This window comes from Meles meles, chromosome 1, assembly GCF_922984935.1.
Source record: "Meles meles chromosome 1, mMelMel3.1 paternal haplotype, whole genome shotgun sequence".
NCBI classification, from domain to species: domain Eukaryota; kingdom Metazoa; phylum Chordata; class Mammalia; order Carnivora; family Mustelidae; genus Meles; species Meles meles.
In genome coordinates, this window is record NC_060066.1 from 53,523,818 (window position 1) to 53,551,329 (window position 27,512).

Here is a 27,512-nt window from a genome sequence, read left to right on the forward strand (position 1 = left end):
AGGGAAGAACAAAAATAATTAAGTAAACAATCAAGCAATATAAACCCTGATAGGTGATTAGAGAGAGAGCATAGTGCTGTGAAAGCATATAACAGGGAGACTTGATTTAATCTGTGCAATCAAGAAAAGTTTCTCAAAATAAAGAACATTTTAACTAAGGTTCATGGAATAAGTAAGATTTGGTATCTGTGTGTGGGTAGCAGGAAGACTGCTAAGAACAGCAGATGCAAAAGGCCTGTGGCAGGATGGACCAATTAGAGATCAAGTCCAACACTTAAAGTTCCCAGCGAAGAAACAGAGGTTCAGAGTTTATGACATGGCTGATCATACTGCATTAGCAGCAGAGCAGAGGCTGGAATCCAGGACTCTTACCTCCAGCTCTTGTGTTCTTTCCATTCCACTATGTAGCCCAGCAAAAGTAGGGAATTCTAGAATATCTTATATAATGACATTTGTCATTTTATGGTCCATGACATATGGGCAATACATAATTTTGTCATTTATTTTCATTTAAAAATAATTATGACCCAAATTTTATTCATCATATACTTTTAATTGCCTCCATTTTTATGTCTTTACAAAGAACATGATGTAAAGGGTAAATAAATGTACAAGAGAGCACAGAATAGAAGAGAATGAACCTTCACACATCGAGCACGCGGAAGCCATAACAGCATCATAATGGCCTGGGAGTGTTAACATGGCTTCCTAAGTGGCTAAATTATACCCAGGAGATCCTTGTTCAGCAGTGTAAGCTGTTAGCACTTTCAGACATTTTGGGAAGTGCATCCATTGCCCTATTCCAGGCTTAATTGCCATAATAAATGTCAATTAAAGCTCCTTTAAGATTTTAAACTGCAAAACTCAAATGAAACTACTGACGTAGAGACTCACACAAGACTTCCCTACATGAAGTCTCTCCTACAAGAGACATGGTATATGTACATTTACCATGCGATAGATATGTCCTAACAGATGCACACAGTAAACTTGCATTCCCTTAGAAAAGAAAGTAATTTTCTCTAGCTATCAACACATCACTTTCATATGGCATATAAACTGTTACATGTTTTGTATGTTAACAGGAATCCATATTCTTTCAACAAATGTACACAGAGCACCTAGTATGTGTCGGGACTGGAAATACAGTAGCATGTAACAAGATAGAATGCCCCCTCCCATCAGCATGGGGAGACCCTCCAAGATGCTAGCAGGAAGTTGTTTTCCATCCCTGATTGGACGTCTACACATGATTCTTTGTAACTTTTATTTATAAGGCTTAGAAGACAATTACTCATCCAGTGTAAATATAAAACAGGGCCTTTGTTAACTTCTGAATGAGGCAAAAACATTTTTTATGTCTTATGTACAGCTCATTAATTCAGGTGTCCACGAATTCCATCTTAGTTTAAGTTGCCCATGCTGCCAATTGTTTGATATCGTCATCCTCTTCTTCTGCCCTCCGGGATGATGCTGAAACATAAAATGGATAAAAATTAGCAATTGGTGACATTCACACCTGCAGCACAAAAAAACGGGTTTGCATATGGGTATTAAAAGGTATGTATCAGGGACACCTGGGTGGCTCAGTGGTTTAAGCCTCTGCCTTCAGCTCAGGTCATGATCTCAGGGTCCTGGATCGAGCCCCGCATCGGGTTTTCTGCTCAGCGGGGAGCCTGCTTCCCCCTCTCTCTGCCTGCCTCTCTGCCTACTTGTGGTGTCTCTCTCTCTCTGTGTCAAATAAATAAGTAAATTCTTAAAAAAAAAAAAAAAAAAGGTATGTATCAAAACAAAAAAAAAAAGGTGTGTATCTATAAAACCAAAAATAAGTGCTAAAAGGGATCAACCTGGCTAACTATCTCAGGGAACTATCTGACCACAGGCAGCTGAGGTGGGCAGCAGACCTGCTCGGGATCTGTGTACAGTGGAGGACGTGGCTGACATTCTTCCTGGCATCCTCTCTGGCTGCACTGGGAGGGAGGAAGAAGGCACATTTGGAAGTCGGATATTTGTCATCTTCTTATTTAATTCTTCCTGCTCCAATTCTTCAAGTTCCGCCATCAACTCATCCTGAACATAGGAGAAAGAAAATTACGGAGTTAACGTTTCAGGAAGTGGGTTTCCTCAAACACAATAATAAGAACATCTGCTACCCAATTGATGTGAGAAGCCAGTGAAATGGAATATTTATTTTAAGACTAAGTCTTTTTTTGCAACACTGAGCAATGATTAAAAAATGAATATTTTGGGTTGTGCAAATTTGTCGTAGTTAATCTTATAATACTTCAGTAAACAGTTATTCAAGTAATTTGTGCTAGCTGAATATATAACCTCCACAATTTCTAGGAAATTTACACCTTGCCCATTATTTTCCAATGTATCTTTTTACTGTAACAAATTAAGAATCTGTAAAACTTTAATTGGAGCAAATAAATATTTTCATCTCAGCTAATGCTTTTGAAGATAAAACAACCAGTATAGCAAAACCATAATGTACAGAAAGTAAAAAGAATAAAAAATACTATGGTTTCTCTGTTAACTTACCAAAGCCAGTATAAATCATTCTGTGTGTCTGGGTTTAGAAAACTTCCACTCAAGGTAGGTACACTGTACTTCCTTCTTTCAGCTGTAGTCTCAGAGAGTCTGGTTTAATCCTAAACTATTCTCTGCCCTGAGAACCTTAGAGAGGCAAGACCAGTTTGAGACTTTAAAGGCATAAGTCACCTTATGTCAGATATAACTATGGTGGTTCAGATCTAACTGGCCATGCCTACTGAGTCCAAGCCCTCCCCGCCCCCCACTCTGAGAGAGGTTGGGAGTCAACACTAAATTTGTTGTTATTAGAATTCTAAGACTGTCGCTACTGGAAATGACCTAAGGCACTCTTACATTTGACCAAGGAGATTCTTTGTTTATTCATTCATTCATCATTGAACAAATTTATTGAGATCTCACTCATGGTTAGGTATTGAACTCGGTGTTGGGGATGCAAAGTTAAATCAACAGTCCCTACACTTCAGGAATTCATTATCGATTGTGGGAGAAAGGTAATAAACCAATCATTATCTTTTATTAAAGTAAGAGTAACAATACTCTGGGCCATGACAGGAGATACTTAAGCCAACCACAATATTGGATCAAGTCAATTTATATCAGATGTGCAGCAAGCTTAACGACTGTCTGACCACTGTTAAATCTACCTCATGAAAAGGAAATAAATCATGAACGTGTATGTCATCAGGGCGATTGAAATAGTATGGCCGGTGTACTTGTGTGCTTTCAGTTTTCCACAGACAATATGAATAACATGCCTGCAGAATGAATATTGTGATGCCTACTTCTGCTCGCAAAGTAAATGGGAACAAATATAGCCGATACAGTAATGGCTGCCCACTCCAGCCTACACTGAATGTGTGCCCAGAACTGCCAATAGCACCCGCTAGTTTCAACAGCACCAAGAAGATATTGATATTTGCTTTAGCCAATATGAGAGAATAATCATCTCCCCCATCGATTATAGACTTTGAGTATCGAACACTTGTTCACTGAAAAAATAATTTTAGAATTTAAGAAACTTCAGAGATAATCTAGCAAACCAGTAATTTTTCTTTTACAGATGAGAAAACTAAAGGTCAGAAAAGTGAAGAGACTTACACAAAGTAACAAATGGCAGAACCCAGATGTCCTCGAGTCCAGAGCCCCTCTCACCATATCATACGTAATGCACTCATTAGATGCTTATTAGCCTAACCAGGGCTGGGCCACATTTTCTGTAAAGGGTCAGATAGCGATGTTTTAGGCTTGCTGGCCACATACAGTCTCTGTTGCACAGCGTTCTTTGTTTCTATGATCATTGCTCTTATTTTCTGCAGTCCTTTACACATGTAACATCCTTAGCTCAGGCATCATACAGAAAGACCATGGAAGGATTTGACCTCAACGCCAAATTTTCTAACCCCTGGTCTATACCATTTGGGGGGGGAGGAGGAGATAGAGTTTTTTATTTAATTCCAGTATAATTAACATTAACAGTGACTCAACTACTGTATGTGTCCCTCAGAGCTCCTCACGATAAACGCACTCCTAATCCCCTTCACCTGTTCACCCTCCCCTCATCCACAGGCCCCCTGGCGACCGCCTGTTACTTCTCTATATTTAAGAGCCTGGAGGTTTTGTCTTTTTTTTTCCCTGTTGGTTTGTTTGTTTTGTTTAAGTTCCACGGGTGTAGAAACCTTTTTAAAAGTTGTTGCACTTAATTCTCACTTTCCAGGTTTCTACGCAACCACATCTTACTTCATAGATGCATCATTTTTACTACAGTGCAGATGCAGAAAGTCAGATTCTTTCCCATATTAATCAGAGAACTGGAAACATTTCGAAACATACTAGTCCTACTTATATGTGCTCTGAGTAGAACAACTGAAATTCACAGTGCAGACACCACCATTATAATTAGAGTCTCTATTATTGGACTGATTAATCTAAACGGAATGTGTGTGTTAATAATGCCACTCTACATTTATTTTGTTTCATAGCCTGCGTAATAAACAGAGGCAGACTAACCTCTAATTTAACAACTGCAGAGCGTGATATGTCTGTTCCTTGCAGAGTGACACAATCTGCTTTGTTTTGCCCAGATGCGTGAGCACTTGATTCCTTGTAATGGGGCTGTTTAGGCTTCAGCCATTAAAAGTCACTAACTCTACATAATCACATGCAGCCTTTCCTTAATAGCTGAAAACTTAATTAGGGGGTAGTTTGCTAAACCATATTAATCTTTCTTTTAAATCAGGGTTGCCAGCACTTCTTTGCCTCCTTAAGAGAAATACATCGCTAACAAATACCACTTATTCTTTAATGATATTTAAGAAAATATTTAAGAACCCCCACCTGCTACGTATGGAAGGAAGCTATCCTTTCCAGCAACCACAATCCTCCATTCTTTACACTGTGTTACATACCTCATCAAAGTCATCGCCAAATCCGACCCGCTGAGAAAAGGCTTCTGAGATTTCTTGGGCAATATCTTGTTGCTCTGTAATCTCTTGCATCAGATCATCTATTTTGTTCAGATCCCTGGGAGATAATATGTTGTTGAAATATTTCAGAAGTTAAAAAAAAGAAGAAATATTTCAGAAGTTTACTTTAAAATTATGAATTTAGATATAATCCTATATGGAAAAGGAGGTAATTTAATGTAAACTCTTAGTTATTTCAGTAGAATAACAAAAATTTCTGGTGATAAGATTTATCAACTTTAAAAATAACTTGCATTGCCTCCCCTCCCCAATGTCCATAGCCCCCTCCCCCTCTCCCAATTGGGGAGGGGAGGCGAACCATAAGAGACTATGGACTCTGAAAAATAACCTGAGGGTTTTGAAGGGTCAGGGGTGGGAGGTTGGGGGAACAGGTGGTGGGTAATAGGGAGGGCACGTTTTGCATGGAGCACTGGGTGTTGTGCAAAAACAATGAATACTGTTATGCTGAAAAAAATAAATAAAATAGGAAAAAAAATCACTTGCATTGCAAGAAAATGAATAATCCTGCATATGCACATATATTTTAAATATGTGATAGATAGCCATTACATTCGGGAGTCACTAGAGACTAAAACTAACAATATTTGTAGATGCATTTTGAAATTTTGTCTGGTAGGCAGGCAAATGTATTTAATAATATATGCTGCTCTATATTAAGTCAGCAGGAAATGGTGCCATGGACCACCAAGGACCACCATGACTAAGATAAGCTATGGCAACTCTCATCAGCCATTATCTGACAGCAGCCTTTTAGAGAAGCTGAACTCTGGAACGAGAGATTTTTCTAGAATGCCTCATGGCTCTGAGATCCTGACTTCCTAAGGGCTTACCCACAGCTGCTGATGCCAGGGGGGAGAACACTAATGAGAAAAGGGTGAGGCCTGGGAAGCCCTCAGAAGAGTCAGCAACTTGGGCACAGAAACCCAGGTCGCCACAGGCCCATGACGGACAGCTGTTCTGATGACAGTTCCTAGCACCTGATCACCCCTCCCTCCAGACCTAACCACCTGCCTAAGGCCAGGATCTGGACTGCTTCTCTACCACCCCATCTCTGAATCATTCCTCCAACTCTGAAACTAGGGCAAATTGATGCGATACCAAAGAAGTGACAATTTTCCTTATTATTAAGCAACCTAAACACTGAAATTGTGACTTCCAGTGGAATAAATATTTTGCAAGTTTCCCAGACTCTGTTATATGGGAAAAGCCAAGGTTTTTTGGTTTGGGGTTTTTTTTTTAACATAAAAAGTTTTCTTTTAGCATCCTCCTACCACCCCTTATTTCCAATTATTATATTTAGAACAAATATACAAGGAACTAGGAGTAAAGTCTGGGCCTGAGGTTGAATTTTTCTTGGAAGGAATTCAGGGGAATGCAGCTGCTCAACTACCTGGAGAGAAAGGCTGTGATTCTGTGACACAGCACACCGCTGACAGCAGTGAGAGAGGACTTTGACTGTGATAACGACTCTAATGATCTTTCTGAAGCTGTCAAAATGATAGCTGATTGTCAAGGAATCATCAAGGCAAGAAAATGTCAGCAAAGAAGTCTTCCCTGGCCCCAGCCTCCCCGCCCACCACTCTTCCCATCCATGGACACTTCTCTAGATCCCTCAGCCACTCATTGTTCTTATGCATTTTTGACCCAGACTTCACCACCATATCCAATCTCAAGAAAGGATCAGGTCCCAAGCATGGATTTCCTAGTGTAGATGCAAAGCAAATTATCCCCAGCCCCACTACCATGATGAATATTGATACTGAATGCTTACTTTGTGCCAGAAACTAAGTGCATTGTATCTAGCATCTCATTGACTTTCACAATGACTACATGAGGTAAGTATTATTATTACTTCCAATTTATAGCTAAGGAAATTGAATCAGGGATAGACAAAGTAATTTGCTTCAAGGATAGCTGGTAATGAAACTGGGATTGTAACTTAGAAAAATCTGACCTTAAATCCATGCTCATAGTTATTATTCCAGGTCAATGTTTCACAAACACCTGTTAGTAATAGAATCACCTGGGGAACTTGGTGATCAAAACCAAAAGGCCCAATCCCTACCTTGCTTCAAGGAACCTGGGCATCTGTGTTCTTTTGGGGTTTTCCAAAAGGTTTGATAACCAAAGTTTGGCAACCATTATTTGATCATTCTAACACTCACAGGTGTCAACATTTAGGCCTTTTAAAAACTACAGTGTGAGGAGCACCTGGGTGGGCTCAGTTGGTTAAATGTCTGACTTCGGCTTCAGTAGTGATCTCAGGGTCTTGGGATTGAGTCCTGTTTTGTCAGGGTCCCTGCTCAGTGGGGAGTCTGTTTGTACCTCTCCCTCTGCCTCTCCCCCTGCTCATGAGCTCTATCCCTCTCTCTTTGAAATAAATAAAGTCATCTAAAAACAAAACTATAGTGTAAAAGCATTTATAGTTGGAGTATCTGACAATATTGAGACAACTGGGAAACATAAGGGCGAAATGAATGTCTTCATTTTCTCATGGTCTTTTTTTCTTTCTTTCTTCCCTATTCTAACTTCTAATCCTTCTTTGAGGGGGCATTCCATTCCAACATGTCAAAAATCCTCAAATGAATAACTAACTCCCTTCCTACCAAAATCATCATGGAGTTCCAAAGGCTCTTCTCAACACTGAGGGAATTTATGACTTGGAGGAAGACCAAAGTCACTCACATGTTTTCATGAACTGCTTTCATCGCTTTTGCCGCAAAGCCCATGTTTCTTAACACCTCGGTGTTGGTGTGTGAGTTTTCCAGGGCTTCTCTCTGGAACTCAATGGTGGAAAGTGTGCCATCAATCTGAGTGAGCTGCTTCTCAAACCTCTTCTTTCTCTTTAGTGCCTGCAATGCAGCTAAATAAGGGAGAAGCCACATTTATAAGGAGAAAGCCCAAGCCTCTTACTCAAGAGACATTTGCTCCACACCAACCATAGACTCAGCATTGTTGATCCCTACGGACAACGAGGGCGCCAAAGAAAGCTGAGAAACTAACACTAACATTTGTCCTTTCAATCACCTGCACCAACTACCACTCCCTCGAATGTTTTGCTATTCTTTTCTTCCAAAGATCTGGTAAGAAAAAGAAAAGTCATTTTTCATATTCATAAAATATTTCTCAGAAGTATTTTTGTCAATATAGGATTTTAGAAAAAGAATAGATAAAAATATGAGCAAAAATCATGCAGTAGAAAAATAAAACTTTAGAGGAAGAAAGAAATCTTAATAACTATTCTAGTCCAATTTCTTTATTTCAGGGATAAGTTAGTTGAGATCCAGAGAAGTTATGTGACTTTCTTGAAGGTAGACAGTGAGTGGCAGCTGGAACCAAAACCTAGGATGATGAGTTTCATGTCTTGGTCTAAAATGATTATGAGATGGTTAGCAAGGTTACATCTAACCATGAGCATCCACAAAATCAATACCGTTAAAGTCATACTCAAGGATTAGATGATGGCATGCTGGTAAAAGAAAAGTGTTGCTTTCAGCGAAATATCCAAATATACTCCCATTAGCTCTTTAGCAAAAAAATTTTACCTGCTTCATTTGAAAATCACAAAATTAATGGAGTCCTTTTGACTCTGGCACCCCTGCAAAAAAAAAGACCTTAAAATATGAGTTTTGATAGGGTATTTAAGGACAGTGTAGGAAAAGAGCAGCAGAAGAATGTTAATATAAATATAATTAAATGGAACTGACAAAAGAACTCAAATAGCTTTACGGTTTCAGAGTAAAGCACATACAATTTACTTCAACAGAGATTTCTGAAAGAAGGCTCTCTTCAAACTGTTTTGATCAATTTATTCTTATAATTCCAAGAGATTTGGATTACTTATTCTAATGCTTTTTGTTTGGTGCACAAAGACTCATAGTCATTATAGTTTCTTGTCAGATTTTACTGGTTATCAATATGAAATATCACTCTCTGTCCCATTTAATCCTCTTTGCCTTACATTGCATTTTGTTTTATATTAATGTTTCAGTTTTCTTTTTGTTACAATTTGCCTGTTATAATTTTATGGGGACCTCTATTTCAAAATTATTTTCCATTTGCTCTATTGCACCTTTTACAAGTAGCATATACTTGAATAGGTAGTTTGTGTAACTGTTTTCAACAGATTCAAATAGTCTTTATCTTTTAATATAAGATTTTAACTCATGTTTATTTATTGTAATAACTGATATGTTATCTAAAATTGTCTTTTTATTATCATCCTTTTTGTTTTCTATTATATTTTTTGTTTATTTTTGCTGTCTTATCTTTATGTATATTGATCAAATTTTCTTTGTCCATTTTCCCCTCTATAATTTGTTGGACAGTTATATATACTAAATTTATTCTCCAAAGAATACTCTTATATTTAAAAAAGACATATACAATTGAGTTTTCTATCCATGTTGAAAATTAAATTAATTAAAATTAAAATTAAATTTAATTTAAAAATTAATTATAATTTATTGTTCCCAAATAAGATTCCTTTCTCAGTTTGACTTGATACATTTGATTGAAATAGTCTAAAATTTTATTAGTTCTAGATGATTACTAGTTGTTTTTACTATCCTTTCAATTTTTTTTTTAAAGGTTTTATTTATTTATTTGACACAGAGAGAGAGATCACAAGTAGGCAGAGAGGCAGGCAGAGAGAGGAAGGGAAGCAGGCTTCCTGCTGAGCAGAGAGCCCTATGCGGGACTCGATCCCAGGACCCTGAGATCATGACCTGAGCTGAAGGCAGCAGCTTAACCCACTGAGCCACCCAGGTGCCCCCTACTATCCTTTCCAATTTTTAAGGAAACTTTTCTTAACAATTGCATTAAGTTTGGCAGATACAATTTCAACAATTTACACTAAGCTATAGTAGCTGGCTTATTTCCCTACTCTTGATTCTTGTATCCTACATCATTACTTCGTGGATTATTTTTCCTTTACCGGAATAAATCTTAAATTTTTTTTTCATAAAAGGTGCATAGATATAGATTCTCTAAATACCTAGAGGTCTAAAAATGTCGTTTTTTTTCAAACTTGAATAATACTTGGAACTTTTTTTTACAGAATTCTAGGTTTGAAATAGTTCAAAGATTTGACTATTTCATTGTCATTGGGTAATCAATATTCCAAAAGTTTGATAATAATATTATTTTTATCCCTTTGTAGAAAATTTGTTAGCTTATTTCCTCTTTGGGAATAGTTAGTTTTCTTTTTTATGTTTGAGTTATGAAATCTCAGCAGCACAGGACTAAGTGTGTGTCTTTTATTTTTTGCTTTTCCCAACTAAATATTTGGTGAGGGGGTTTTTGTTTGTTTTATTTTTCCTGAAGAATTAAGTCTTCCTTCAGTTTGGAGAAACTGTATCTTTTACGTTTTTTATTACTTCTTTCCCCTCCATTATTTCTGCCTACTTTCTCCTTCTTCTTCTTCTTCAAGAAGAAAAAGAGAGAGAGAGAGAGAGAATATGAGCAGGGAGAGAGGGAGAGGGAGAAGAAGACTTTCTGCTGAACAGGGAGTCCAGCAAGGGGCTCAATCTCAGCACCCTGGGATCATGACCTAAGCCAAAAGCAACACTTACCCAACTGAGTCAACCAGGTGCCCCTGACTACTTTCTTCTGAAGTCCCAATTTATTTTTGTATTATAATCTGAATTGTACCCTTGTCCAAACCATTCTCTGTTTTGAAACAGAGTTTCTTGGTGCTATCTTCCAATCTATTAATTTCTTTCTCTTTTTATTCTATCTTCTAGGATAATTCCTTAACTTTATATTCTGAATTACTAAGTAGTCTTCAACTACATTTATTTTACTTTTTGCCCACTTATTTATTTATTTTCAATTATATTTTTTAATTTCTAAGAACTTTTTCTTCTAGCTGCTCATTTTTATGGCAGTCCATTCTCGCCTTATGATTCAATAGCCTCTTGAATCTCCCTAAAGATACTAACACAAGTTTTGTTTTTAATGTTTTTCATTTCCTACATTATCTCTCTTCTCTTGGGTTTGGCTGTTTGCATTGCTTATTTTAATCCTTTCTTGCAATTACCTTTCATCTAAATTCTTTTGAGTCTGTGTTAGAAGTTGATATCTATCAATGAAAGACCAGAATAGTTAGTGTAAGTAGCTAGGCTTCTTGTAGTTACTTAAGAGTGTTTTCCCATGAGGTCTCTTGAAAGGCAAGGCTGCCCAAAGCTCTAGAAGAAGTGGGTGTGGTACTCCATGGGAGGGAGCAAGTAGAAAGGCTTGACAAAGAATGCCTTTATTTTAGGTGTAGAGCGTTGTTCTCCTTCTCCCTGGTGAGTGGTAACTGTCTTCCCCAGCCTGCACACTGTGCAAGTCTGGAGTTCTCAGGTTCCGCTTGGCTCCCTCTCCAGGTGCAAAAATCACAATTTAAGTCCCCGCTGAATAGCACTGATACTTTATTTAGAAAAGAGTTTTTATTTGCTTAACCTGTCCTCTAGGAAAGAACTAAAACAATTTTTTAAAATCTTTCTTCATAAAGTCCCTTCTATGATATCATACAATATCACCCTGTAGAGAGGCTCTCATCACATTAATGACCAGAGCTGTGCAGGGGTTTTCTCCCCAGCCTGGGAAGAATGGAATTGGCCTTCCATGCTAACACCCTGCCTGTGGATCCATATATCTTGCTGCACTGGATTATAATTATTGGTAAAACCTATTCTACCCCATCTCCCCTATACTATTTATAAGCCCTTGGAAGAAAGATGTAGTATTCTAGTCTCCTATTTCCCCAGTACCTGGCTCAGGCCCTGGCACAAGGCCAATAAAATACATAACAAAAATTAACATTGAGCATCTGTTATATGCTAAACTGATGCTAAGTGCTTTATGTGAATGGTCATTAACTCTCACAAAAACTCCAAGAGTAGATACTATTACTGATCTACCTTACAGAAGATGAAATGAAGGAGTATTAAATAAACAAATCTGATAATTTTGTTAACACAGTATAATGACAGCATGGTATATTAGGAAAAGTATGGCCTTCAAGGCCAGAATGTGATTCTTCTCTCATGACTTAATAGATGTGTACTCTTGGGTAAGTGACTTCCCTTCTTTGAGCCTCACTGTGATGTTCTGGAAATGGGGATATAATGCCCACAAGGCTGGATGATTGTTTTAAGAATTAGGGATAACTTATGGCAAATACCTTATACAGTCCCCATGCAAGGTAGACACTTAGCAATTAGATATTATTATTAAAAATAGCAATTACCTAACATTTATTAATTAATGTAATTGTGTATCTTATTTCTGAGGCCAATGAGCAACAAGTTACTGGCTTTTTTGCTGTAACTCACCATAACAGGAACATAATATTAGAAAACATTAGAAAATATTAGGAAGCTAAACTTCAAATACACATCTCCACCCAACATACCCAGAAGTGGAGTGTTCCAAGTGTGTCTCCTCCTTATCCTGTTAGGCTGGTTCAGGGTCTATACTTATTTGGAACCTAACCGGTATCCATTGACCCAAAAGCATTTTCTTTTTTCTTTCTTTTTAGAAAAACTTTAGATTTCTCTATTTAAAAATATACCATGTTTCCTGGTAAGAAATAATTTTAGCTTACTTTCTAAAAATCAAAAAAAAAGCAACTTGATATAAAGGATGAGACTTCAGCGTTACATTTTAATCCTACCCTTACCAATTAATAACTGTCCATAATAAGCTTGGGGTATAATTTTAACTCTTAAGTGATCTTCCCTACTTGGATAATAATAATAATAACAACAGCAATAATACAGACGGCAACAGACCACTGTACTCTGGAGTCAAGTTGCCTACTTTCAAACCTATGCTCCATCTATTCATTGCTGAGTGACCTTGCATAGGTTGCTTATCGGAAAATGAAGATATAACTCATTTTGTGGTTAAGGTTAAGGATTAATTGAAATAAAATATGCAAAGTATTTTGTGCCTGACACATAATGAGTGATTACTAACTACTAAGGATCGTCACAATCACCATCATTATTTCCTTTGCAGGGTTGTCCAAACCATATGGTGGGAGCCACATGGTATAATACCCAACCTCGTAAATGTTTGTTGTTGATAATAATGAGTTCTGGTTTGAACACAGTTTTAAATGCCTATGTTAACATGGTTTCTGCCCCTCAAATTATGTGGGAGAAATTTGAAAATTCATTAAGAGTTGGGATCTCAACTTACATGTTAATTCCCATACCACAAACTACGGATTGGCCTACACCAGAGTCCTAATCTCAGAAGGAGCCAGGCAGGTAATGAAAGGTAAATGAAGCAGAGAGAGGTTAGGGAGAAAGGCCTTCTTTGTTTTCTCACCTGTGAGAGAGAATATTAGTCTACTGAGAGAGGAATATTTAGCCTACTGTAATAAAAAATAGCATAAGAATGATAATAAATGGCAGTGGACCCTGGCCCCAGGATAAGGGGGTCAACAGGAAGAAGCAGGAACTCTGGCAACCAGCCAAGCATTAAGCCTGATCTACCAGAAGCATCTGGATTCACATGCAAAGTCCTCCAAATTAAAAATCTGACTTCCATGTTTCAGATCACCTTGTGTGAACAAACCCAGTGATTCCTGTGTAGCTGGACCCCCTAGGACACCGGATACTTCCTGTGCCTTCTTCCTGGTCTGGTATATTTCCTCCAAACACTGAGACAAGAGCCTTATGTTCCAAAGAGCCAAGAAATATATGTGAAGAGACTCGTGATCTTGTTCTCACATGAAATGATGATGCCTCAGGCCCACCAGGAGTCAGAAGGCTTTGATTTTTTTCTAATAAACAATTTGGGAAAGACATAGCTGCCTATTTTCAAAGACAAGGAACAAATACTGCAAATTTAGCAGTGTTCCTGATTTGGCAAAGAAGGATGTTTTCAGAGCCATGTAATTTAACCCATGCAGGAGGTGCAATTCAATCTTCAAACTCCTGTATGTGCCTTTAAGCAGCAGGTGCGACCTGGACAGCATTCTTTCTGAAACAAAGGAATCTACTGTGTTCTTTTGTGGTGGAGAAACAGCCAGGGGTTTTGTCTCTTGGCTTCACAGTGACGTTCCTTCAGCAATGGAGATGCGGAACAATGACCTGTACGGACTGCTGGGAAGGGATACATGAAGAGCCCTTACTACCTCCTCATGAGGAAAGACACTGAAACTTAAGAATTACTCACTTGAACCAAAATTCCACCAGCCTTACACAACTTTACTCCACTACTACATGGCCAGACGAGGAAGGCTTTCAGTCATCTATGAAAAGTAACTAAAAATGGCAGAAAAAAAAGTTACAGCTTCATTGCTCATATAACATATAGGCCATCTTGGTTTTTTTTTTTAATATTTTATTTATTTGACAGAGAGAAATCACAACTAGGCAGAGAGGCAGGCAGAGAGAGAGGAGGAAGCAGGCTCCTCACGGAGGAGAAATCCAGATGTGGGGCTCGATCCCAGGACCCTGGGATCATGACCTGAGCCGAAGGCAGAGGCTTTAACCCACTGAGCCACCCAGGTGCCCCTAGGCCATCTTGGTTTTAAAGGTCAGTCTGTTCTTCATTCATTTAAGAGTGTATACATGTGTGGGTGCCTGGGTGGCTCAAGGGGTTAAACCTCTGTCTTCGGCTCAGGTCATGATCTCGGGGTCCTGGGATTGAGTCCCACATCGGGCTGCTCAGCAGGGGGCCTGCTCCCCCCGCCCCCGCCTCTCTGCCTACTTGTGATCTCTCTCTGTGGGTCAAATAAATAAATAAATAAATAAAGTCTTAAAAAAAAAAAGAGTGTATACATGTGTGTATTGTTAATCTATTGGTTGCCAAAAAAAGAAGAACCTTTCAGAAACCATCGTATCCAGTGACGAAAGACAAACCCGTGTGTGAAATATGAAACTGCACTATGATAGCTCTTCTCTCTACCAGGAATGGATGATCTTTAGAGAAGACCTGAAAGATGAGGCCTAGAAGAACTACCAGAGAGTGCTTAAGAGACATACGTCACACATAATCGACTGTGTCATCTCTTGCTTTTAACTGGGAAGTGCCATAATCATGTTGTTTTATTTGAGAACCTTAAAGGTGATCCCTGTTCTTACTCACATACAAATCACTTCATCAATTAAAGAATACCTTCTATTTATGGTACCTTGTTTTAGTTCTTGAAAAACACCATCTGAATAGGCATCATTCATGGTAAGCTTTTTGCAAACAGAATGAAAACAAAATGCTTTTGTTCAAAGTCACAGGTTAGATTGAAAACAGCTGGCAGAATACTAAAAAACTGAAGGTTGATTTGACTAGGACCCCCCCATCATGAATTCCCCTGGCCTTCTTCAGTTGAAAAAAATATTCTCATCCATTCATTTCAGCCACTCCAGGAGTATGTGCTGAAGATCTACCCCGTGACCACCATTATGTTGGGTACCGCAGGGACAAAGAAATAAGGCTATAATCTCAGAGGGTCAAATACGAAGAGAATGTTCAACCACTTATTCATCGTGAAACAAGCATTTAGTAAGCACACGCTATCTTCCAGAAACTGTGACTGCAGATACTAACATGTGTAAGTTACATTTCAGTAGCAGAAGAGAGACAGAGAGAGAATAATGCGCCACATAGGAGGTAGGTGTTTGCACAGAGGGAACGGACAAGCTCTCTCTGGAGGGTAAGGAAGGGCATCACAGAGGAGGGGATGGGGATGAAGCCAGGGTGACAGTCTACACGTAGACACAAACAGTAAACACACAGCTCAGGAGAGAGCATGAATGATAACAGGTGTCACAGGATGGAGTCCTCCCAGCCCCCAGTGCTCTCCCTGATGCAAATCTCCTGCTGGACGACAATGTGAATTTTCTCACTGAGATATACAAGAAGCCAGAAACCATCCACCCCAAAATAGAGCAAATCACACCAGCCTGCCACACCGGCTGGATTTTATAAGTAACCTCCATATTTTCAGAGGTCTCACCAATATTAAATGTCATAAAAGGGTAAAGAGCAAGTTAAAAGATTAGAACACAACAATGACGTGGTGGATTATACAATGGTGCAGCAGATGCCTGAGAAAACAGTGGAAAGGAAGGAGATTGGAGAAAGTAAATAAGAGATATTCTGAGGAAAAGGACATTTGGAAGCGAATGTTGGACCGAAATCTGTGGAAAAGAAAGAGAACGAGTGACTGATTAATGTTATGAAGTAGAAAAGATTAGAAAGAAGATAATTAGCACTTTCTCCCATCTCTAGAAAGAAAGGAAATGGACAAAGGAAGTTAAAGGTACTTTCCAACAGAAATGACGCTACTCTTTTTTTTTTTTTTTTTTTTTTTTTTTTCTAAAAAGCTCACAGTTACTTTTGGAGATGAAGCAGTTCTTATTGCCAGGATATCGCACAAGAGATTATTAAATCTGAGAGTGAAAAGTCATGACCAAAAAGTGCTATCAGCCTTGAGTTGTCAAAAAAGGAAGAATGTTTGCATAAGACTTCATTTTATATATCCACTGAAATTCTTATTTCTTATAATTGCTTCTGAGGTCGACTGCCAGGCAAGTCGAATTAACCTGCTATTGGAACAACATACCAAAGCAGTCATTAGAATGTACTTGATATTCTTTGTAAAAACCCAACTAAATATTTGACCAGGCAGAACATAGAATGGGTTGGATGAGTTTTTCACTTGCTACTGGTCCTATTAATAACCTCACACACATTGGTAACCTCTATGGTCCTGCTACTGCCTAAAATGCAGGGAAATAGTATGAATACCAGAGCAGCAAATATTAAATTGAAAAAGTCAGAAATAGCATTTATGCTTAATTCTAGAGGGTAGACATATGTACCTATAAATGTAATTCTATATTGCATGTGTACATATATACACGTGTATATGTATCTGTATGTATGTGTGTGCATATATGTATGTATGAATAAGTGTGTATGTATAAATGTGTATATATGTGTGTGTCTGCATGTGTAACATAGTTCTATTTTCTATTTGTATGAAGTATTCCTTGTTCATTCACTGCATCAATATCTCCTACTACTGTGTCTGTGGCTTACAGGTGCTCCTGAGAACCACCAAACTATTGTCTCTACAGTGCCCTTCAGGCCTCACCGTCTATGATTTTATGATAATTGCCTTGCGATCCTATGATCAACAAATCTAGAAAATATAGCTCCTACCCTTGAGATCACTATTTCTATTTGAAATTCTTTAAGAATAGGTTTACGTTGCTTTTGGTGATGAACTACACTATTCTTTAACTTTGCAATTTAAGTGGCTGAACAATACTCCACAAATGAAGGTAGTTAATATAAATAAAATTTTTCATTTGCTCACAAAAAGATAAACCAAAGGCTCATATATATGTGATCTTTAAAATATGTATAAATTGGTTTAAGATAATTATAATATTTTTTTTCTTGCTGCAGTTAATGAAGTTTAAGTTTTGAGTTAGGATAGTATCTTTGTTCTAACTCCAAGGTTATATTGACTTTCAGTTACATGTAATAAATATATGGCAAGAAGTGGTCATGGAATCTGCACTGTTTGCTGAGAAAGGCCCATTGAACAATGTTATTATTGCTAAAGCAAATAAGACACACCCATTATGGATATGCAGCATATAATACTATGTGAAAGAACCAAAAAGATTCACCAGAAATTGATACTTAAATAGAGAATAAAATGTCAAACGTGTCTGTCAAATATTTGGTTGCAGGTTTTTATTCCTCTAAATTTACATGTGAGCCAATTGTAAAAGTATGCACTTTATTTTATTTAAGCTGGATGGTTGACATTAAATGTTATTTTTAAATACTTTAACTTCTACTGCAAATATTCCCACTCTTAACAGAGAATAATCAGCTTCTCCTTTCCTGTTATTTTAAAATCACCATTCTTGTTTGCTTGCTTTCGGGGGGTGATTTTGTTTTAAAGGTAGCAATCACAGCATTGGTATTTAAGTCACTAGAAAGAGGGAGAGTTGAAAGAGGTTGCCCAGAGCAGGTCACAGTAGGCTTTGGCTAGCCCCCATCCTCTCATTGGAAATACCCACAAGTCAGAGATATCTGGGAGAAGGACTTAGCAGTGGGCTTAAAGACTGATGGGCCTGGATTTAGGACTCTCACTGCTTTAAAGCAAAAACTTTGGACTAAGTCCCAAATATTTCCAATAAGCATTCCCTATTAGAACCAGCTGTTTGGGGGCGCCTGGGTGGCTCAGTGGGTTAAAGCCTCTGCCTTCGGCTCAGGTCATGATCCCAGGGTCCTGGGATCGAGCCCCACATCGGGCTCCCTGCTCCACAAGGAGCTTGCTTCCTCCTCTCTCTCTGCCTGCCACTCTGCCTAGTTGTGATTTCTGTCTGTCAAATAAAATAAAATATTTAAAAAAAAAAAAAAAAGAACCAGCTGTTTGAGGTAAGAAAGCAAGATCTCTATTATAGGGAAGCCAGTTAGTCAGGAAGAAGATTACTAGTTGCTTTTCATTCGTTCCAGACTCTTGTTTTTTTGCTCCTTCTCCTTCTGCAAACTTTATTAAGCCAATTGTGTGTTTGCTGAGTTCTAGCAAATGACGGTCAAAAAAAGAAGAAAAAAAGTAGGAGAAACTAAAATTACCAGTGTATATTAAAAGTTCTGGTTACAGTTTACAAAGGCAAAAGATTGAGAATTGAATTTTTAAAAATATTTTTTAAGTACCTGTAATAATTTGGTCCCTTTAATGTACAAATAGAGGGGCGCCTGTGTTGCTCAGTCAGTTGAGCATCGGCCTTGTAATTTCGGCTCAGGTCATGGTCTCAGAGTCATAGGACAGAGCCTATGTCAGGCTCTGTGCTCAGCGGGGAGTCCGCTTGAGAGTCTCTCCCTCTGTCCCTCCCCCTGCTGTATGTGCGCTGGCTTGTGTGCTCACTCTCTCTCACTCTCTCTCTCAAAATAAATAAATAAATAAATAAATCTTTTTTTTAAAAAGTACAAATCGTCACATGTACTTAAGCATATTACAAAAAAAATGAATCCCAAAATAAATCATGCTTGCTCTTTCCAAACCTGATTGCCAAAGCCAAGCACTATAATCTTAAAAAACTTGGTATTAGAACTTGCCTGACATCTCATCAATTACACTATCCTGCATTTGTTCCATTTTCTTGAAAATGAAATCTAACCTGCAATTAGTAGTTCTAAATACTGAGAAACACACAAGTAATTCTAACTACAGCTGAGGGCAAGCTTACAATAATCTCCTGCTATAGTTTCTCAGAACTGTATAAATCATATGACTTTGGCATAATCATGGTGTTAATAATAAATTTTCTACCTTATTGTGTCTAATTCAATTAACTGCAAAATAGCATATATCAAAGAAATTATATTCTTTGTACAATGTAAGTATTTGGTGAAAAGCTCCACTATCCAGCTTTGTGAAACTTAAATGAAGAACAATAATAATGACAATTCCAGAATGTACAATGCTGCCCTAAATTCATGGAGGAAAAGAAAAACTCAGTGTAGTTATATAACACAAGAAACGGTACTAACTACCCTTCTAGAAGTAGCTACAACACATCAGCAAACTGTAAAAATGTGTGCCACAGATACTTGGAAGCATGCTTCTAGAGCACAAACACCCTACACTCTGGTTTCTGAGAAATTAGAAACGAAGACAATGATAACTAGAAGCCAATATGAGCTCACAAAGATGAAAAATATCAAACTAACCTCATTGGCCTGTTTTCTTTGGGTTACGAGATGCTGACTCAAGGAAGGAAAAAAAAACACCATAGACCACCCACTAGCCTTCTAGCACATCAAAATCAACCGAAAGGCCTGAGTATCACATTCCTGAGCTTTTCCCAGATTTCTTGAAATAGAATCTCCTGGTATGTCATTTTAAAAAGCTCTCCTGGTAAATCTGGTGAAGCTCATACACTCTCAGTTCATAAATCAGCATTTGTGAAGCAGAAGTGTGTGAATGTAGTTTGGTTTCAGGAATATAATCCACAATGTATACTGAAGCATTGTTAGGGGAAAGGGAATGAGAAATAAGATGATATGGGCAAGAAATGCAGATCAGGTGTCTTCCTGAGATGGATAGTGAGACGGATAACAGAACTCACGGAGTGTTGATCTGTCAAATTGGTAATCATGCCTTACTTGAATCTGAGATGAGATATTGTTACTATAATGCAGAGGTTATCCTGGAATAAAGTCTCGAAGCATGCCATGAGGCTCTGTCCTTGGGTTCTGTCTTATTCAATATTATTTTAACAAAAGAAAAAAAAAGCTGTTGATCAAATTTGTGACTGGTTCAACAAAAAGAAATAGTGCACACATAAGTCAATAAAAGTAGAATTTTAAGATTTAATTGAAAAGACGATGATATTTAACAGAAATGTAAAATACTGAACACAAGCCTAACATATTGATTTAAACAGGGAGAGGGTAAATCTGGCTGGGAATTTTCACTCTTTCCAACTCCATTGGGGAAAAGCAACTGATCCTCATCAGAAAAAGCACAAACAAACCGAGGCAATATTAACAGATAAAAGAGATAACAAGCCCAGGGTATTCTGCTGGTCGATATCTAAGTGGGTGAATGGAGGTATAAGTCTACCAGGGTCGTGCCAGGGCTCAGAGGGCAAAGGGAGGTAGTAGGAATGTGAGAAGTTTTAATACAGCAACTTAAGTGAATAGGCTCCCAGGGACCACTCAGATGTTTTAGGTTTCCCCAATCATAGGGTGAAAGCCCCAGGGGGGCTCCTGAGGTTGGGGCAGAGAAACTGGGGGTAAAAACTGAGGAAGTGTCACATTTTCATTGATCTATGTTTTCCAGAAGAGAGCAGAACAGTTGACTGGAGAATAAGACCTGACTTGCATGTGGGTTTTTAATGCCCCAGGAATAAAACTCTTTGTTTTCAGGATGCATGGTTGGCACAGTCAGTTAAGCGTCTGACTTTGGCTCAGGTCATGATCCCAGGGTCCTGGGATGGAGTTCTACATTGGTCTCCCCGCAGGGATCCTGGTTCTCTCTCTGCATGCCACTCCCCCTGCTTGTGCTCTCTCTTTCTGACAAATAAATAAAACCTTTAAGAACAACAACAATCAAAAACAAAAAAACACCACAACTCTTTCTTTTCTCTGGCTCCAGAATACACGGAGTATGGTAATGAGATAATCAGGGACGCCTGAGTGGCTCAGTTGGTTAAGTGTTTGCCTTTGGCTCAGGTCGTGATCACAGAGTCCCTGAATCCAGACCCATACAGCTCCCTGCTCGTAGGGAGTCCCCCTCCCCTTGCTTGTGCTCTCTCTCTCTCTCTCTCTCTCACACACACACACACACACACTCTTTCTGTCTCAAATAAATAAAATCTTTTTAAAAATCAGATAACCGGAGGCAAGCAAACCCTCTATGATGACGCTTGCTTGTAATTTGAATACTGGAGAACTACGGAGTCACAGTACCATGTGAACTTCCATCAGGAAAACTGATTCAGGCCGGCTACAGGGGATCTCTCAGAAACTTCAGAAATGTGTCTTCAGCAGGAAACAGAAGGCAGGTGGATAGGTAGTGCTCATCTGGGTCCCAGAGAGATGGAGGAGGAAGGAAGCAACAACAGGCATGGGGAGGGAAGAAAACAGTAGAGGGTACAGGTCACCAGTTTAGCTGCTCATCGAATATTAAGCACCTCTTCAGTTTCCCAAGCTGTAGTGGGCATCAGAATCACTGTGTTATCAGTTCCAAGTTCAGATTTCTGGGCCCTACATTCAACGCACTATGTTAGAATTTTGAGGAGGGTCTCTGTGAGTGTACATTATAACAAACACCCTCAAGGAATTCAGATGTAGGTGATCTGAGGGCCCTATCTGAGAAACTCTCTTAAGAAACGAGGTCACCAGGGAGTGATATCTCCCAAGGGAGCTCCCATCCACCAGGGCCTTCTGCATCAGTCTCATATTACCTGAGCCACGCATGCTGTGCCCTCACTACTTTGGTGCAAAGCTGACACACAGCTGACACAGATGTGATTCTTTTTATACAGAAATCCTTCTGGTCCCTGATGTCTGAGACTGCAGAATTCAGCTATGTGATGACTATAGTAAAAAGCAAACTTAAGAGTCCAGGCTAAACCAATGGGATCATGGTCACACCCCCAACTCCAAGGAAGACCAAGTCTGACTCTGAAAGCAAATTCAGCCTTCCCCCACCAACCCTCCGCAAAAATAAAATAAAATAAAATAAATCCCAGGCTTCAGAGTGAGTGGGCTTACTCCAATAAAAGACTGACTCTGCCTTAGGGTCTCATTCATCAGATACCTGATGAAGAGATGGAAGGGCTTCAGCTGCCAGGATTCACCAGAATCACGTGTAATGACCCTGAGGAGGGGTTATGGCCAAATTCACTCCTTCCTGGTCTCAACCTTTCATCTCTCTCAGTCCACTTCCCATAGCCTAAGGCCATGGGTAACCCATTCTGGATCTATCCCTCTCCACGTAATTACATATTTGATGTTCCTGCTCAGCCTAGGACAAGGTAAGTAACAGAGACACCTAGGATGTAAATTTAAGGGGACAATCACTCTCAGGGTCACACAGTGCATGTTAGGGGTCTCTCACCTCCCCCTAGACCCGGCCCTGGGAAGCAAACCTCAGCACAGTAAGGGGTAATTGAGAAGTGACTGATGGAGTCAAGGTCACAGAACAGGAGACACAAAGAAATGACTATTGTCCTCAAATATATGAAAGGTCTTCACATGACAGGTGGAGTAGATTTATTCTGTTATTCCAGAAGACAAAATTTGAACCAGTAAATGGAATTTAGTAGGAAAACAATTTTAGCTGAAAAAGAAAATACTGTTACTACAATGGCCGATATTTATGGAGCTCTGAATTAAGAGTTTTATACAATAATGTCATTAATCCAGACAACTCTGAGGATCAATCTTATCCTCACAATTATGCAGACGAGGGGACTGAGAATTAGATGCGCCTAGTAAACAGTCTGAAGCCACACAATGTCTAAGCCACAGGGCAAGGCTAGGAATCAATCCCAGGTCTGTCTGCTTTGAAGCCGAGGCTCCTGACTACAACACTAAATTACTTCCTATCAAATGTGTAAAACCTGGATCAGAACATTATATTTAAACAAAAGATAACCTATGGCCATCTCCTAGTGATATTGTTTTTTATTTAGTTTTTCAACATTTTATTTATTTGAGAGAAAGAGAGTGAGAGTGTGAGATCATGAGCAGGGGGGAGGAGTTGGGGGAGGTAGAGGGAGAAGCAGGCTCCCCGCTGAGCAGGGAGCCCAGTGCAACGCAGGACTAGATCCCAGGACCCTGGGATCATGACCTGGGCCAAAGGCAGACTGAGCCACCCAGGCACCCCCTGGGGGCACCTTTTAAAATATACTGGTGCCTGAGCCTCACTCCCATCATTTATATCAGAATCTATGGGACTGGGAGCCGGCAGCAGGGTGACTTAATATACAACCAGGATTGAAAACTACTCTTGGGGGTACCTGGGTGGCTCAGGGGGTTGAAGCCTCTGCCTTTGGCTCAGGTCATGATCCCAGGGTCCTGGGATCCAGCCCTGCATTGGGCTCTCTGCTCAGCTGGGAGACTGCTTCCCTTCCTCTCTCTCTGCCTCCCTCTCTGCCTACTTGTGATCTCTCTCTGTCAAATAAATAAATAAAATCTTAAAAAAAAAAAAAAAAAAAGAAAGAAAAGAAAACTTCTCTTGATGACAGCGCTCAAGAGAAAAAAACTAAGTGGTCTGTAAAAAGTTTGCTTTTCCACAAAGCAGATGACCAGTATAACCATAAAGCGAGGTAATCTACATAAACTGCATTAAAGAATCTCCAAGCTCCAACTTTTTTTTCTTTTTTCTTTTTCTAATACGGCTACTAGAAAAAATTTTTTTTATTAGTTTCAGAGGTAGAATGTAGTGATTCATCTGTTGCATATTATACTCAGCGCTCATTCCATCAAGTGCCCCCTTTAATGCCCATCACCCAGTTACCACATCTCCACCCTCACAGACCTCCAAAATTTTTAACCAAACTATAAATCTTGCTCCAAGTGTTAAACTTTTAGATCAACAGAGCCTTGCATATCATAGGTGTTGCAAAACCAATTTGGTGGTGCACAGTCAGGTTCTTTTTAGTAGATTACGGTAACTACCGAAGAAGTCTGAGGTGAGAAGAATTAGCTATGCCTGCACAACTTGGTATGAGATACAATGAGAGCAAGTTTCAGACTAAATTCTATATAACCAAACATACACTGGCAAGCAAAAACAGTTTGTTAGCTTGTTCCATTAGCTCAATGAAGTCCTGACTCGTCCTTTCAGGGGCTCTGATCCACCCCATATGACAATCTCACTCAAGGCAACAATGTCCCCTGTAGGGTGCTGAGTCCTGTGGGAGGTGCCCTCTGTCAGAAATACACCCCAACCAAGAACTGGACTTGGTGCGCATCTGAGATCAAGCCTCACTACCCTTCTAATGTTAAGTTCATTATACACCTAGTAGATTCTTAAGCCTGTTGGGCCATGGGAAGCAAGAAGGTGTCTCTAAACTATTTTAGCCAATGTCCCATTTTTTACATTCAGAATGCTGTCAAAGCTTCTGTTGTTGTAAAGAAATAGACCACTAAAGACTTTGTAATGACCAGGAGTGTGCCTCTTTCTGATACAATGCTAGCTGGCCATTCAACCTATTATTCTTGGCAGCATGCTAGCTGACCAACCATGTCTAGAAGTAAAATTTTAACTGCACATACACTGTGTCATTCAGATTATAAATTACAGCCCTTATAGGACAATATACAGTCTTGTATAATATACAGCCTTGTGTAACACAAGGCCCATTTTGTACTAACTATATGAGGCCTGATTACACTGTGTATGTGAAAATATTTCTTGGTAGCTAATAGAAAACAAACTATCTGTACATGGGTTATCTGATTTATTTGAAAAATGCTGATACTGACAAGGTTTCTAATACATGGGCCTGTGATTGAATTCTTTCCATAATTTAGAGTACAGATGAACTCAGGCTAACTAGCCTCCTTCTTCTCCCAGAACCACTGTAGAACCCGGCCTGGGCTAATACCCAAGGATAAGCGATAAAGAATAAGTGGCTTCTCTAACCCCAATTGGTTATTTGCACATGATACCTGCATCTGTTACGTCTCTGATTTAAGGAAGTTAGATTGATGCTCTTAATTAATGTTGTCTTTAATGTTGGGAGAGGGTCTTAATAAAGCCAATTTGTAGTATACTTTAGCGCATTACCAATTGGAGAACATTTCTGAAAAAAATAAAATGCATATTACCTTACATTTTTATCTTCTGAAAGCAATTCTATATTTTTACCACTTCCTAGAAGCAGATGTTCAATTTTTAAGATTTTTTAAACCAGTATTTACAGAGCCACCAGTGTAGATAAAGGGATATACAGACACAAAAGGATGACAGACAACCCTTGACAGACATTATGCAAATTTCAGAGTGCATATCAAACAGAAGAGAAAGAACAGAGAAACAGAAATGGCCATGACTTTTTAGCAGGTCATAATAGCATGGTATCTCTCTAGAAATTGCCACTAAATAGGCTCCCAAAATATTTTCGGACAAAAAGTAAAAATAGAAACCAGCATTTAACTCTAAAACAGGCTAGACTACCGTAGCAGAGCAGCACCAGAGAAAAATGAAACTTGGCCTTTTTATCGTTGGTAGTAAGTGGACACAAATGTATCAGGCACATTTTTATGGGAAGCGGCAGAGTTTTCAAGGCCAACTCAAGAAGGCATTATTCCTTTCCTGCATTAAACAATGGCAGCATCATTTAGGGTTAAGTAAATCTTCCCAGAGCTTTGTTTCGACTAAAGAAGTCTGACTTGTGGATGCAAGTTCAGGGTTAGGTGGTGGGCAGAGTCCTGGACTGCCGCTTCTATTTCTGAGTCTGCCATTACAAAACCACTTTTATTTCTGGTGTTACAAGACCAAATCACTTTAACCTCTCCCTGGGTTTTTATGTGTCACTGTATTGTTTACGTCTATTCTCTATAAAGAGAGCAGTACACTGAAGAAACCAATTAACTCTGGAAAATAACAAAGGGTTCAAGGTGCAACAGGAGCACCAAGAATCATTACTGGTTCAAAGTCCTTTGTGTGGTAAAAATCAGTGATAGGAAATATAATATTTAGTTTAGTTTTTGGTTTTTGTTTTTTTTTTAAATAACATCTCAACTGCAGAACAGCCAACTAAACTCTTCAATGGCTTAGGATTAAGGCAAACCAGAACATACTAGAATACATTTCACAGAAGATTTCCAGTCAAGTTAAAATGTGTGATTCAATATACATAAGCACATAACAGAAAACTTGATATTTGAGGTCAGCAGGGCTGGACTAGGGTAAGGTAAGACAGGAGTAAAATGTAAGGGGGGGGCAAAAAAAGTCAGTAATCAAGATAAATAATATTTTAATGCAAAGCTTTTATAATTCAAAATTAATGCAACAAAATTCACGATGGACAAAATATCACTTTTTTTAAAAAGAAAGTAAAAAAGTGCCTTGTAGAACGTCATAAGAGCCAGAAGTAAAAAGAAAAAAAAAATCAATAATACCAAATTCTGTCTTTATTTAAAATTTTTATATTTTGTTCATAATCTTTTTTGTTTGTTTAGTTTGGTTTTGTTTTTTTTTTTTTTTTTACATTAATTCTGAGCTTTTTTGTTGTTGGTCTTCCTTGGAACTCCCTAACATTTTGCCATCCAGGATTGTGCCTTGCTCAGCTGACTCCAGAGTTTTGGCCCTGGGGGTCAATACCGGTTCCTAGAAAGGCTGTGGGAGTAAATCTGGCCTCCTGAGGAACAGGTGCTGTGGGCCTGGTTGCCCCCAAGGAAAGAGCTGGAGGCCTAAGGGTGAGAGCTCACTCCTGCGGCCAGACCCCAAGCCTACCTCGCTTATTCTGCGTGCCGTGCTTCTTGGCCAGGGTCAGTTCCCTCTGGATTCGATTTTCCAGGTACTCCTGTTTCTTGCTCAGCATCTCCTCGGTCTCCCGAAGTCGGGCCAGGGCCTCCTGGGGGCTGGGAGCGGCTCGGCTTTTAGAAGAGCCTCCCCCCTTAAAGAACTTGCCCAGCTTGCTCATGGCTGTGGATTAGAGGGGCGAGCGGTCCCGGGAGTGTCTCAGCAGCTCCCCGGGCCGCGCCGGGGGAACAGATAAGCGAGACCGTCCCCTGGTCTCGGGGGGCGCCCAGAGCTAGAAGGCAGCGCTCCAGGGAACCAACAAGTCGTCGGGGGCAGGTGACACAAACTCCTGGGCATTTCCTGGCGGCCGGCTGGGCCCCGCCCCTCGGCGCGGCTGGGGCGGGGAGGGCACTGGAGTCGGGTCGGACGTGCCCGTCCCGGCCGGCGCCACCCGGCCCTCTGGGAGTTCAAGGAGGGCAGGGGAAAGAGTTGAAAAGATCAACATGACTGCCGCAAAG

The 27,512-nt window shown here is 39.4% G+C and overlaps 1 protein-coding gene across 1 annotated transcript; it reads right to left on the reverse strand.

Annotated features, from left to right (window-relative positions):
- Positions 1–532: 532 nt before the first annotated feature.
- CHMP4C (charged multivesicular body protein 4C) lies at positions 533–27,361 on the reverse strand. The gene is made up of 5 exons (XM_046023176.1): positions 26,986–27,361; positions 7,725–7,902; positions 4,962–5,076; positions 1,905–2,070; positions 533–1,473 (listed from the first exon to the last, which is right to left on the reverse strand). Exons 1-5 carry the CDS (start codon positions 27,173–27,175, stop codon positions 1,409–1,411), a joined length of 714 nt encoding a protein of 237 aa, XP_045879132.1. The 5' UTR covers positions 27,176–27,361; the 3' UTR covers positions 533–1,408.
- Positions 27,362–27,512: the final 151 nt, after the last annotated feature.